The 15,063-nt window shown below is 42.8% G+C and overlaps 2 protein-coding genes across 2 annotated transcripts in view; one reads left to right on the top strand and one right to left on the bottom strand.

The window, feature by feature from the left end:
* LOC147727606 (thioredoxin-like) overlaps window positions 1-15,063 on the top strand; it is a 349,562-nt gene that overhangs the window by 90,864 nt on the left and 243,635 nt on the right. The window lies entirely within an intron of this gene.
* Window positions 4,692-6,719, bottom strand: LOC147727607 (uncharacterized). The gene has a single exon (XM_086962750.1). It carries the CDS (start codon window positions 6,717-6,719, stop codon window positions 4,692-4,694), a length of 2,028 nt encoding a protein of 675 aa, XP_086818876.1.

The raw sequence follows: 15,063 nt of genomic DNA, 5'->3' as shown, positions 1-15,063 counted from the left end.
GCACGTACTTAATGCGAATCGTAAAAACAATTTGGCATCGATTGCGGTGCTCGTGAAGGTCTCTATGACACTCCTGGCTGACTCGCGGTCAATGTTTGCCAAAATATGCCTCCAGTCCTGTTACGAAGGAAACAAAGTGCAGCCCCCGAATTCGACCTCGGTACTGTCACTCCTCGGCAAGTACGGGCAGCGATACTGACTTGAGCGGAGGCTCGCAATGCAAAGAGAGTGATCTCTTATTGCACGCACTCTGCCCCAGGGGGCGACACACACACACGCTCCCTGAGCATTACCTGGGGGGGTGCAGTCTCTCTCTCCTCACGGCTTGGGCGTCACGCTGTGAGGCTTCGGGTTGGCGGTGGCTGCTCCTCGCAGTGAGAGTCGGGCTACCAGGCGATGGCCTCGCAGCTGATCAGCTTCCGCTGTGACTCCATTGATCTTGGGCAAAGGGACTCGGACTCACAATGGTGAAGGTTCACAGGTCTCTCCTTGGCAAAGGTAGGCTTGGGCCACCGGCAGTGATTTCTCACGGCTCCCCCTTGGGACGACGGTCTGATCCGATGGCGATAACGATCACAGCACTTCTGGTCATGCTGTCGATCGAAGCAGAGCCCAAGACTGCTCCGGGTAACACGGTCACAGGGCAATTCTCACGCCACTCTCAGGCTGCAAAAAGCACAAGCACACAGCGTTGTTGAGATACACTTGGAAACTGTTCCTGAGTTTCCACAACAGGGAGCCAGCTCCTCTCTGGAACTTGGAGACAAGTTACTTCAGGACACAGCACACAGCAAAGTCCTTTCATTTTTTTTTTTTTTTAAGAGTTTTATTTTATTTTCACCTGGTATAAGACTACAAAACATTCAAAATAGTTTCAGTTCATCAAGTATATACACAATCAAACATAAATAGATCAATTACTGGGCAAAAAATAAAAAAAAACTCAAATAGACAAATAGTGGTCTTGGATATGTCAATTCAAGTCTAAATTCCCCCAAATTTTCTCAAATTCCTTTAACGATCGGACATCCCTAAATTCTGCCAACGTACACTCCATAATTTTATTTTCATTGACCAAGTACCACCATTCCAGAGAGTTGGGTGGGTTAGGGTTAATCCAGGCCCTAGCTAAAGTTAATTTGGCACAGGAAAATAAGATTGATAACAGTATATGATGTGATTGATTTGTCAAATGTGGGCCTAGTATTACCATAGGGGCTGTTATTGGTGAGCTGAGAATGTTTTTTGCAGCTAAAATTTTTCCCACTTCTTCCCAAAATTTCCCAAGTTTTGGACATGAAAACAACATATGAACAAGGTCTGCCGAATACTCGTCACACTTCGGGCATTTGGTTTTCTCTCCCATGATGTTATTTGAGGACCATTTAGAGAATTTTTCTGGGGTATAGTATAACATGTATATAGTTCTATATTGTTGTAGTCGTAAACTAGATGATCTTACATAATAATGAATATTAGTGTAAGATTTACTTATTTGTTTTCCTGTTAGATTAGTTCCAAATTTTAAATTCCATTTATTAGCTAGTGCATCATTGTCGTCAGATCTTAAACCTATAAAGAATTTGCATGCCGAGCTGATTATTGATTTCTCTTTTTTAGAGTTTAAGAGGTCCCATATACCCCCGCTCGACAAAGTGTTAATTCTATTCTTCCGCACGAGAAAGTCGTATATTTGCATGTATTTAAATCTGTGTATATCGGACAATCCATATAGTTGTTTTAAAGTAAGAAAATCCAATATGCCTTGAGAATTATATAAGTCACCCAAAACCATAATTCCTTTCAGTTGCCACATTCGAAATTCCCCATCGCTAAATATACTAGGAAGCCTAGGATTGTCCCACAGAGTTAATTGAGAATGAAATATAGTAGTTTTACAGTGGATAAGTATATCCTTCCATATTCTTACTATATCTTGTGCGGTCTTGAATTTAACCCTTTTGTAGTAGTTGGGATCTGTAATACGGAGTAGAAATTGTTTGGAATCTCCCTTTAATGATAGATGATGATAAAAAAGCAAGTCCTCTACATTCAATAATGATCGTATACGTCTTACAAAAGAAGCCCAAAAGTATAATTTCATGTCGGGAAAGTTAAGACCGCCAAATCCTATTTGGTTTTTCAACATCTTTAGCGATCTCCTAGCCTTCTTGTGAGACCACCATAGCTAGTATATGCTGTTGGATTGTCATAGAGTGCCCGAATCCCATTTAAGAATTTTCCACCGAACCCCATTAATCCCATTATATGCCATAAATAGTCCCACCCCACCCGATCAAATGCCTTTTCGGCGTCAAGCATTATCATAGCAAGGGGAGTAGCCTCTACCTCTGCTATGTCGAACGCTGTTATTGCCGTGTTGACATGGGCTGATGTATCCCTCCCTGTTATAAACCCGTGTTGCTGCGTGTTTACAATTTTAGGCATTAGTGGTGCAAGTCTTCTAGCCAAACATTTTGCAAAAATCATTGCGTCAACGTTGATCAAGGAGATCGGTCTATATGAGCCCATCTCCTCTTTAGGTTTACCCTTTTTATGAAAAAAATGATTTTGGCTTTATTCCAAGAACGGGGGGCTGACCCGGTTCTGCCAATATAGATGATTACTTCTAAAAGGAAGGGTGTTAGCTCGTCCAAGCATGATTTATAAATTTCCAGAGGGATGGTATCCTCACCAGCGGCTTTTCCTAATGGCAGTGATTTTATAGCCTCCTTTAGTTCTTCACTAGTTATTTCTAAAGCCAATTCCTCTGCTTCGTTTATTGTTATCTTATTCGTTGAATTTTCTTTTAAATAGTTCTCAATTGTATGGTCATTAGGCATGTTCTCCGGTGTATACAAAATTTCATAATTTTTAGCAAATTGTTGAATTATATCATCTGGCTGATTGTATCTCTTATTATCAACCCCCATAATTTGGGAAATCATAGATTCCGCTCTATCCTCTGCTACTTTAAATGCTAAAAAATTTCCAATTTTGTCACCGCCCTCGTATTGTGAAAATTTATATTTATGAATCTGTGCACTCCTTTTCTTTAGAAGGGTTTCTTTGGTCTTACATTTTACCTGACTAAGGTTTGCACTGATATCGAGAGTGGATAGGTTATCTCTTAGAGCTTGTACAAGCTTTATCTCCTCAGCAGCGATGTCAGAGGTCAAGGTTAAATTATATTTGTGTCTTTCATGGTTCTGTTTCAAGACAAAGGTTTGTGTAAACCCTCGGAGACTGGCTTTACATGTATCCCATACTGTTAGGCATGAAGCAGTGTTTCTATTAAAAGTCAAGAATTCTGTAATATGTTGTTTTAATTGCGAAATGAAAGTTATATCCGATATTAGATTCCTAGGGAATGTGAAAGCTCTTGGAGGTTTACGTTTCAAAGAGGTAGTAAATTCAATCATAATGGGATTGTGATCAGATGTTATACGTGGATATATTACCATTGTTGTGGATCTCATCAGTGAGTCTGATATGAAAGCCATGTCTAGACGTGAACATAACCTGTGGGGAGCTGAGTAATATGTATAGCCTGGAGAGTTTGGGTATAGCGAGCTCCATACATCTCTAACATTATGTAGCTTACATAGATCTAAGATAGATGTTCTAGTTTTGGGCACCCGTTTGTAATTACCCGGCCGTGTAGTATCAGTCTGACAGTTCATAATGCAATTAAAATCACCCATGATTATTACTTCTCCCTCCCAGTCTAATAGAGCTATATTTAGCTGTTCAAATATTCTAGGATCTTCTTTGTTAGGCCCATATACAACACATGCTACAAACTTCACATTGTTAAAACAAAGTTGGGCAATTGCCCACCTACCCCATTTATCACCTTGTGTTTTTGTTATTTCTGCCTTAAACCTTTTGTCTTTTAGTATAGCGACCCCTCTTGTAGGGGAAGCAACTGCCGAGTTGATTATCATCTCAAAACCCAGTTGACTTGACAACTTCTTATCTTTGTCTATGATATGGGTTTCTGACAAAAATACTAAGTGGGGATTATATAGTCTTAATTCTTCAGCAACTAAGTGCCTCTTACGTTTGTTGTTCAGCCCTGAGACATTCCATGCCAAACATCTAATATTATGCATCTCTAATGTAAAAAGTGATGTCAATAATCAGCATTATTATGTGTAGTTCCAAATAAAGAACACATTTTACAAACATAAATCTCTCATCAAGTCTTTCTACCAGGTTGAAAATATTGTTTTCCTTTTTCCCCAACCCTCCCTCCACCTTCCCACATCTCCCACACCCTCCCCAAACTGCGAAGACCAACCCCACCCTCCCCCCCATTACCTACTGCTGCCGTTGATAAGGCAGCCTGCGGCAGGAACCAAGGGTCCCTCTCCCCTCCCCCTGGAGTGTCAGCTAATGTTATTACTTCATTAACACTGGTGACTAAATATAGTGACATAGAAGAAAAAACAAAAATTTAATATTTGAGTGTTTGAAGTGTCCGTGCCCCACCTATAGCTTAAGCTCCATTTCTATCTATCTAAAGCGTCTATATCTCTTGTGCAGAGAGGGTTAAAGATCTCCTCTACTTCTTTTAATCTTACTCCTGCTGCCATAGGCTAAATATGACTGTACCTCCCTTACTTCAATTATACAAAAAAATAAAAAATAAAAAATATATATAAACCCCCTCTCTTTCTTTTCAATCTTTACTCTTGTTGACTCTTGTTGATGCTGGCTAAAAATTCCTGTGCTTCCCGTACTTCGCTAAAGAAGTTTGTGCGCCCTTTCATATTCACTTTAAGTCGGGCGGGTTCTTGCAGATATGCTAAGCCTCCCAATTTATTGGTTGGATCGATTAATTTACGCATTTCCCATCTCTTATCCATCGTGGTTTTGCTAAGATCTGACCGAGCAAAGATGGTAAGATTGTCAATAGTTATTGGAGTATTAGGTTTAGCTTTTTGCCACACAGCTTGTCGGAGCAGAAAGTTACCGAAGTGCATCAAGAGTGGGCGTGGGAATTTACTATTCTGGCGTTTTTGGACAAGTGGTAGTCGATGTGCTCTTTGCACTTGGGAGTCCCAGTCCCAGTCTGAGAGATCCGGGAAGGCTCGAGGCAGCAGTCTCACCAGGAAGGCCCTCGGGTCGGATCCCTCTAGCCCTTCCGGGATTCCGTAAAGTTTGAGGTTGGATCTTCTTTGACGATTTTCCAGGTCCTCGACTTTCCCCTGGAGTTGGATTAGTTCTGCGTCGTGGCGCCCCACAGTGGTATCTAACCGTTGTGTTCCTTCTTCCACCAAGACTGTGCGTTGTTGGAGCTCTATTATCTCTTGTGTGACACCCTTTAGTATGGAGGCTATATCGGTTATGGAGGTTTGCAGTCTTACATTGTCACTTTTCAGTTGCTGATAATGTGCCTCCGATTCTGCCCTTTGATTTATCAAAAGTTTTAGTATAGTGTCTAGTTGGGGGTGACCAGTGTTTCCCAACCTGATCTCTTCAGTTGAATTTGTATTCATATTTTCAGCAGATAATTTGTTTAGGTCAGTATCAATATCCACAGATATCGGTAGATCAGAGGCTGTAGCAGTTGGTAGGAGATCTTTTTCTTCTGTGGTCTGCTCAGTAGGGACATGGTTAGGGGTTTGCGTCATATAAGACCCTATTTCGGGGACTTGCAGTACCTCATTATCTGTAGGGCTCCCCCCAGAGAGCCTTAAAGTCATACTCTTGACTAACCCTTTGGCCTCAATCCACTTCCTTAGCGGACTTTTGTCAATGACCATTTTTTTTGTAATCAAGGGGGCTGCTCCTGTAGCCAGGCTAGACAAAGCTCTCCCTCTCTTCTTGTGAGTTGTCTTGGCTTTACCTCTGCGTCTCTGTGGGGGTAGCCTGCGCAGGGTCTTATCCGTAGACTTATCCAGTTCCTCCTCTGTATCATAATCACAGTCCTCAGAGGAAAGATGTTCCTCAGCCAATTCCAAAGTTTGTTCCGAACCATAATTACCCACTGGGCACGTAGCAAGACTGTTACTTTCTTCTAATGTGCCCTTGCCTTTGTCTATTGGGTCTTCCATCCTCACAAATATAGCCGCCATCTTGGGAATATAGGTCGAGGTAGCATCTGATAATGACTTGGAGATGTTTAATGAATGGGGACCCCCATTTGCCACCCCATTTGCCTCCTTTATTCCTACTGTTGTCTCAGGGCTTTCTAGTGTCTCCCGGGTCTCGGTGTCTTCAGTAGGGGTAAGAGATATAGCCGATTGAGCAGATAGAGCAGAGTCATCATCATGGTTTATATTAGCCATTGTCATGGTATTTTGGAAGCCTACTAATGCTCCATCCTCCCCCGAAGCCACCCCGGCTTTAACACTTTCATTAGTGTCTGCACCTTTTTGTGCCGTTTTTTTTGGAATTGTCCCGCAATTCAATAGAGGAGGGCGCAGAATCGTCTCACCTGTCGCCTTCCTGTCGCTCCCCTTCAAGGTAGCAGCCGGGACAGGTGCTGCCAATGTTGCTGTTTCCGCGTTTCTTAATCGTTTTTTCAGCCCTCCCGTCGCCGTATCTTCTGTGATCTCTACATCCGTGGTAGTCGGTAGAGCAAGGGCTGGGGCTGGGGCTGGGGCTGCAGCTGTCGATGTGAGCGTAGGTAAAGCGGCGGCCGCCGCCGCTGCTGCTGTTGCAGAAGTTTTGGTGTTCCGCGTTGTGCGCGGAGGGTGTTTGGGCGACATACCTTCTGGCGATACAGTTGCAAGCCGCGTCTTAGCCAGACTCAACAAGTCGATTCCAGAGCGAGCGAGCCGGTTCTCAAGCCAGTCCCTCACCGCTCGCCAGACTCTCGTAGAAAGCCACAACATCAATCAGATAGCGTTGTGTAGCGTTGTGAAGCGTTGTGGAGCGCAGGATAACTGACCCGGGTGAGTAATTTAGTGAGATACGCTGCAGCAATACTCTAAGCCGCCCGGTTCATTCAGTCGGGTCTGATCCGACTTCGTCTTTCTTCCTTTCCGGTTGCTCCTCGCCGTACAAACAATCGATAGAATTACGATTTGTCCCCCATTCTCCGCACTCTTAGGGTTTTTTTAGATGGCTCTAGTAATCCGCTGACACCAGAGTGGAGGGAGAGAACTTTCGGTCCGCCACAAGCAGAGTCCTCACTCCGCCATCTTGGACTCCGCACTTCGCATCTTCTTCAGGCCAGCAAAGTCCTTTCAAGTGGGGACACAGCAAAGTCCCTTGTCCTCTCCTTAGTCAAATCAGCAAACTTAAGGCCAGCCCCAGAATACACAGCAAGGGCAGTCCTTCTCTTCAGTCTCTTCAGCTGTTCTTCCTTGGCAGAGCTTCCTCTTCATCATGAAGTAGTTTCAATCCTTTTTCAGGCTTTAGTTCAGGGGTTTCAGATCTCACATTTTTACCCCTAAATGCCTTTGAAGTCTTTGTGTTCAGGGGGCTCTGAGCCCGGTCCAAACCAGACCTGGATGTCTTCCTGCCAGTGCACACCCTATTCCTTTGATAGTGAGGATCTAGGTCCCTGACGCTCCGCAGGAGGTGGAGCCATCCTTTGGTGGCAGAAACACAGCCCTCATCACATCCAGGGGCTACTCTTTCCCCCACACCAAATGTAGGCCAGCCTGTTGCTGTCTCACCTACTATTCTCTGGTGTCAGGACACTACCCAGACCATGTCACATCCAAATAAGCATGGGCGGAAAATCCGTTCCGCTCGCGGATTTTGCGGATTTTCGGGAAATCCGCAATCCGCGAGATTTGCGAATTTCCCGCAAAATCCGCAAATCCGCGAGCAGCGGATTTTGCTCGCGCTGCTCGCACTGTTAGCGTGAGTTCGCGCCCCGCGAATAAGTGCGAAATTGCAGAAATACGATCTTGGCAAAACTGAAAGTAACTACTTACCAGGTTCAAAAGTTCAGGCACATCATTAGTAGCCATTTCCTGTAGGGCTTCCTGAGGGGCCCCTCCAGAGTTCAGTTGCCAGTTGAAACTATTATGTGACCCTGCTCTGAACCTCAGAATAGTTACACATATGCCACAAAGGTCCTGAATTACAGCTAAGGGAGACAAGCAGGAGCCAGGCTGGAAGTTAAAATCCATTAATCAGCCCCTAATTCATTATTGTCAGTTGGGGCAGGGCAGGTGTTGTAACTAATTTTGCAACAATGAAAGCACTTAGCAAGTGCAAAAGATCACTAATCAGGGCGCACTAAGGAAGCAGGTGGCAGCTAAAAAAATATTCTGTGACACATTAATCAGCCCCAAATTAATTCAGGTCACTTGAGGCAGGGAAGGTGTGCTTTGCTTTGCCGAAAATAATGTACACTGGACAACCAGAGGGTGTAGTGATGAAACAGAGGGTGGCATGGGTGGGCCAGAGGGTGGCATGAGTAGTCAGAGAGTGGCAGTGGTGACAGAGAGTGGCAGTGATGAAGAAGAGTGTCCCAAACAGGCTGGACACGTAGAAACAACAAGTTCGCAAAACTTGCGACCCGACAGGTAAGTTCGCAAATTGCGAAATTGTAAAAACCCTCGCGAACTGGCAGAAACACGGGCGAACACAAAAAAAAAAAAAATCCGCAAATTCGCGGGAATTCGCGGATTTTGCGGATTGCGAATCCGCAAATCCGCAAAATTCGCGGATTGCCAATCCGCAAAATCCGCTCATGCTTACATCCAAACCCAGACAGTCAATACACAACCAAGCAGAGGCACACGGGATGGTTTAAGACAAGTAACCATCCACTTCTAAAAGCGTGGTTTCTAAACACACAATTTAAAAATCATCTTCACAAAAAGATGTGTTATTAAATTCTGAGTTCCGGCACACTAAACTCCATCGCTCCATCGTATGCCTACGGGAAGATATGCTAGAAACACGTGACACAACATTCCCCATTCTGTCCTATTACCTTGTAACAGTGAAAAACGAATTTGGCAGTATTTCACTGTCAGGACATGGTACACACCTCAGTATTTGTCCTTTACTAGTAAGACAAACATACCAATTGTGGACAACCAATTACCATAACACTTTATACAGGGAGCACTTGCGCTTTGACACTGATCAGCAGCCTTTCACATACACTGCACCCTGCCCAGGGGGTACCTTGGGCCTACTATAGGGGTGTCTGATGTGCATAAAAAGGGAAGGGTAAGGCCTGGCATGTGGGTGCACTTGTCAGGACAACAAGGCAGTTAACAAACTGCATGCCGGCACTGCAGTGGCAGGCCTGACATCTATTTGTAGGGCTACTAGTGTGGGTGGCACAATTAGTGCGGCAGGCCCACTAGTAACACTTGCCTTACCAGCCCTGGCACACATAGTGCACTTTACTAGGGACTTTACTAGTAAGACAAACATACCAATTGTGGACAACCAATTACCATAACACTTTATACAGGGAGCACTTGCACTTTGACACTGATCAGCAGCCTTTCACATACACTGCACCCTGCCCAGGGGGTACCTTGGGCCTACTATAGGGGTGTCTGATGTGCATAAAAAGGGATGGGTAAGGCCTGGCATGTGGGTGCACTTGTCAGGACAACAAGGCAGTTAACAAACTGCATGCCGGCACTGCAGTGGCAGGCCTGACATCTATTTTTAGGGCTACTAGTGTGGGTGGCACAATTAGTGCGGCAGGCCCACTAGTAACACTTGCCTTACCAGCCCTGGCACACATAGTGCACTTTACTAGGGACTTTACTAGTAAGACAAACATACCAATTGTGGACAACCAATTACCAAAACACTTTATACAGGGAGCACTTGCACTTTGACACTGATCAGCAGCCTTTCACATACACTGCACCCTGCCCAGGGGGTACCTTGGGCCTACTATAGGGGTGTCTGATGTGCATAAAAAGGGATGGGTAAGGCCTGGCATGTGGGTGCACTTGTCAGGACAACAAGGCAGTTAACAAACTGCATGCCGGCACTGCAGTGGCAGGCCTGACATCTATTTTTAGGGCTACTGGTGTGGGTGGCACAATTAGTGCCGCAGGCCCACTAGTAACACTTGCCTTACCAGCCCTGGCACACATAGTGCACTTTACTAGGGACTTTACTAGTAAGACAAACATACCAATTATGGACAACCAATTACCATAACACTTTATACAGGGGGCACTTGCACTTTGACACTGATCAGCAGTGGCAAAGTGCCCAAAGAATCTACGTCGGCAACATCATGTCAGAAAAAGGTCTAGTAGGAAGGCAAACATTTCAGGAACATTAGCCAAAAAGGGCCAAATAGCAAATTAAGGATTAAAAGTTTGTTTTTCAACCAGCGTTCAAAGGAGAGGACAGAACAATCTCAATGCATGTCGAGCCTAGTCTTATATAATTCCCTTATAACTTCTCTAATTATAGAACCCTACTTGGCTACATTAAGTAATCTTCAATATAACTTTTATTTGACTCACTTTCGTTTTACCACTGAACACTTTTTGGCAGCCTTCCTCTATCAGGGTGATTGGTTTGCATGCCTGCCAAAATGTCCTTGTGACAACTTGTTTCAACCAAGTACTGCTCATTTTACATTATTTTGCAATTTAAATAGTGATTTAAAGAAAATATGTATAGTCCCTGTCCTGCGGGAATCCACTTTTAGATGTTATAAGCAAGGCGTGATATATTTACATCTTGAGACACAAGAAATAAGATGTGCAGTATTAAACTTTATACACACCGTTTTAGCAGGGAGGAAAAGGTATGAATTAGTCCCATTAATAATTAATATTGGCCTTTTTTATTCTGTTTATTTGGATATCGCTGGAGTTGACAGGTGATGTGGCATGATTTTAAATATCTTGTCTGAGCTATTAGTATTGGATTCATTGCTGTTGTCTGTTCATGCTGTGTTTTTAAAAAACTTTTATGGGATTTTTCCGAATAAAGTTGATTGACTGACTGAATGAGCTGGAGATAAACAGTATGAGAGAAAAGAACCAGAGAGAGGCATTCAAGAACGAGTGTAAGAAAAGCTCAAGATGCAACACAGGGCAGTACCTTGTGAAAGAAACAATCAGAAAGTGAGAAACAGAAACTGCAAAGCAGACATAGATATAAATCAGCAGTGGGAGACTGAGAGAAGGAAGGGTGGAGTGAGTGTGAGAGAAATACGCTTAGCAAAAGAGTGGGAGGCAGAGGCAAGATAAAAGGGAGTCCAGTTTTTTTCTTTGGGGAAAGAACCCAAACTTACTGTACTCTTTGCTGAAATTATGCTTGCTCACTCTGCACGACTCTGGTCACCTATTTACGCCATATCAGTTTCAGAGCTCACCAGCTGCCAACGAAAACAGGGTGTGAGGAGGTTGAGAGGGCCCTAAATAATATAGTTAATTGTTGGAGGTTTGTCTAAGAATCTCAGTGCCTCTCATATTGTAATATATCAGGGAAAAATGGACTTAGAAGGTAATGGCTCTATTCATATTTATTGCACTGTTTCATTTCAAGAAAGTAGAAATTATAGGTATGTTAAAACACATTCTGACCAACAGTCACTTTTCAGTGATATACTAAATTTCTTAAAATATATGTTTGCAAGTAATTACAAGATGTTCTTGGTTTGTTTATTTACAAATGATACACTCCATATTTATTTTACATATATAACAACCACAGTTTATCTTTCATGAGAAGAAGCAAGAATTTAGTGGTCACAAATAAGCAGGAAAACCTATAAATTGTACTTTTTTTTAATGAAATATTGAAGATGTACTACTTTGGGAAATTCACAAACATTCCCAGTAGTACACCTTGAAAGCTAGAACAGACATGTCGTTCCAATCATACTGATGGGAAAGGCATGCAACTTACACCCCAGGCTCCCATTTAGTGCACTGGGAAAATGGAGACAACTGTGTAAATGTAAATGTTTCTCTTTTATTTTTTAACATGGAGAAATCCCTTCCCCTGCATTTCCCATGCATTTCCTACAAGTTTCGAGGTCATCCCAAGCTTGACTACATTACACCCACTTTCAGGGTGGCAAAGGTACAGATCAGAGTTTGTGGTTGCCCACAAAAGTACAAGATTGTGGGCACTCACAGAGTTACACGCCTCATTATTCCCACTCCTCATCCTTTACGTGGGGTTTACTATTATGTAAGTCTATGCTCGTTTCAGGTAGAATTATGCAGAAGTAAAAATACCTTTGTGAATCGGGCCCTAAAGATTTAAAAGAGAGGTGGAGGAAGGATAATAATTACAACATATTGCAAGCAGTGGCAGCCAACACAAAAAAAGAGTGGTGGGTGGGAGGAGGGGCGCAGGAAGGGGGGCGGCGGTTTTAATAATGTTTTTAAAATGTATCTATCCTGCTGCTGCCGGCTGCCTTGCACTCCTCTGCTTCCAGTTCCTTGTCCCAGCTGTCCCTTGGACAGCATCACGGACTCCCATCCAATCCCAGCGCTGCTCTCAAGCATGAGAGCAGCGTGGGGATTGGCCTGGGTGTGCTGGATTGATGCTCGTTTAAGCACAGGGAGTCTGTGCTGTTTCTCCAACCTGGCTGTGCAACACTGCTGGGTTGGAGAAACCTAAATGCGTATGTCCGTTTGGTGGGCGTGCACACTTAAAAATGCACTTACCACTCCTCCGCCCCCCTCACATGGCCCGGCCCTGCACCTCCCTGCACAGGCGAGCTCAGCCAACAGCTGAAAAATAAAACAACATTAAAATATTGTTTTATTTTTCAGCTCCTGGGTCTGAGAAAGTGGGGCGACGCTGCTCTGCCATTGCGGAGGAGCCGCAGCTGATTGTAAGGAATAAATGGCTTCCACCATCTATACAATGGATATTGTGAGTCTTTTTGAGTTTGACAACTTTGCAAAGTAACTTAGCCTTTGGCCTTGTTCTTCTATATGGTCACAGAGTTCTGTGGTGGCTTTCAATATCTGTACAATGTACACTAAAAGTGCTTTATGCATGTATCTTATTTTGAGCATGTGATTTCCGTTATATTTTGATTTTTTTTAATATTACTTAATTGTCTAATCTATACTTAACTAATCAATATTTGCATTAAAAGCATTAAAAGCGCCTTTCATGCGGAAATTTACACATAAGTGTACAGTATATCAAAAAACATAATCTGATTCATAAAAGCATTCCTAAGAACGGGAAACACTACCACCGGAATACTCTTTTACATAATCTTACATGCCTTTGTGTACCTGCCCAAATATATCCAACACACTTATAAGTTCAAAGAGGGCACAGTCCTTTTTATTGATACTAACTGTATATGAAAATTCTCTAAATATTCCCATTTTATTCCCATATTAGTTGCTTTGGGTGCAGTTCACAAAGACATGCAAACAATATAGAAAACAGTACCACTAAAGAGCTACTTTACATACTGCAACATTTCTTTCTGAAAAGCTCTATAGTCGCTTTCACAAGCCTTTGGTTTTATTCTTCTTTGATGTTGGGTCACCATGCATGTTTCAATCCCAAAATTTTCTATAATTCCATATTCGTTATCATCATCCTCATAAAAAGGCCCTTTCATGCCCTCCAAATGAAATTTGCTTTGCCATACTGGGCTCTTTTGTACATTACATATGCACAATGGCATGATGATAGTAAAAGGATTGTGCCCTCAATGGTATATGGTCCACAATGAACTATGAAGGGTCATTTGCTGATCACCTCTTAGTAAAAGATCACAAGTAAAGGGTGGTCAGCCTAAACCTTAAACATAATTTTCTCGTATATGGGAAAGGCAACCGATATAAATAACTTTTGTAGCCCAGTGGTGTCTTACAGCACATTTGGGCATATTTATCAAATGTTTGTGTTGCCCTTGCACCTTGCAAGGGGGCACAAGGTTGACGCAAAACCTAAATTAGATTTTTCAAACCATGCAAGGTCACCTTGTGGCTTGATAAATTAGAGTAACTCAAGGCAGCGTAAATCATTGTCTTGTGTTACTCTGCAGCAGGGAGGCGTTCCATGGGTGGAGCATGGGTGTTCCCATGCATCCACCCATGAATTCAGACACATTCCCAGATTTACCAATACTGGCAGACCTGGGACTGCATCAGAACTGTACACCCGACCACCAGAGGGGCAACTAGGAGAAATTTATGTTTTTCTCCTTGTTGTTTCCTCTTTCTAAGTGTGCTATATTCAGCTGCAGCCATAGAAAGAGTAAAATGCCTCTATGGATTAATTTTGTGCAGGAAGGTGCCCCTTCCTGAACAAAAAGAATCCTGCCTGCAACATAGGCACCCTTGCAACATCATGCAATGGTGCTTGCATTGACACTAGGCAGCCAAAAGTGCGCCAGAGCTAGGAAAAGACAGGAATTTGCTGTATAATTATAAAGAAGGGACATTCCTGCACTTTCCCTTTCTCACAGCGCAGCACAACAAGGTGGCTTACTTCGTTGCGTAAATTTTTGATAAATATGGGCCATAATTTTGACTCAACAAGGTCCTATATATTGCATTTAATTCTTCTCTGATAATTTTGACCCAATAACTAGATTTAGTTAGACTGGTCGTAGATTTAGTAATACTGAGTAGGTTTAAGAGTCAGTTAAGGAAGACGTTTTTAAATGCAACTCCCATGTGATTCATCTGCAAACCTGATTCCTTTTGTGAATTCTGTAGTTTAAATAATTAAACTGTTTATTATGTTATTTCAATTTTGCTTAGAATGTTTTATGTTTTGTTCTAGGTATGTATTGTCTTGTTGGGAGGAATCTAGAAGCTAGGGCTGGATCTGGCATCTGTCTTCACACACAAGTGAAATCATTAAAAACAAATTCAAATACAGCAAGTATGACTCTACCCAGAAAAAAACAAATTCACTTAGGATTTGTTGGTCACCCAAGAATGTTGAATGACTTTGTCACCGATAACTAAATGAATCACATGGGAGTTGCATTTGAAAAGTTCTTCCTTAACTGACACTTAAACCTATTCAGTATTACTAAATCTAGGACAAGTCTAACTAAATGTAGTTATTCAACTGCTACCACAGCCTGCTGAGGGCAACAAAGTAGACAACCCTAGCTGTGTGCATTGAAACCAGAGCCAACTACAGCAAGCAACT

Source organism: Lissotriton vulgaris, chromosome 3_1 (assembly GCF_964263255.1).
Source record: "Lissotriton vulgaris chromosome 3_1, aLisVul1.2, whole genome shotgun sequence".
In the NCBI taxonomy this organism is placed as follows: Eukaryota; Metazoa; Chordata; class Amphibia; order Caudata; family Salamandridae; genus Lissotriton; species Lissotriton vulgaris.
The sequence above is the reverse complement of the archived record's forward strand: the minus strand, read 5'-3'. Positions and strand labels throughout refer to the sequence as shown.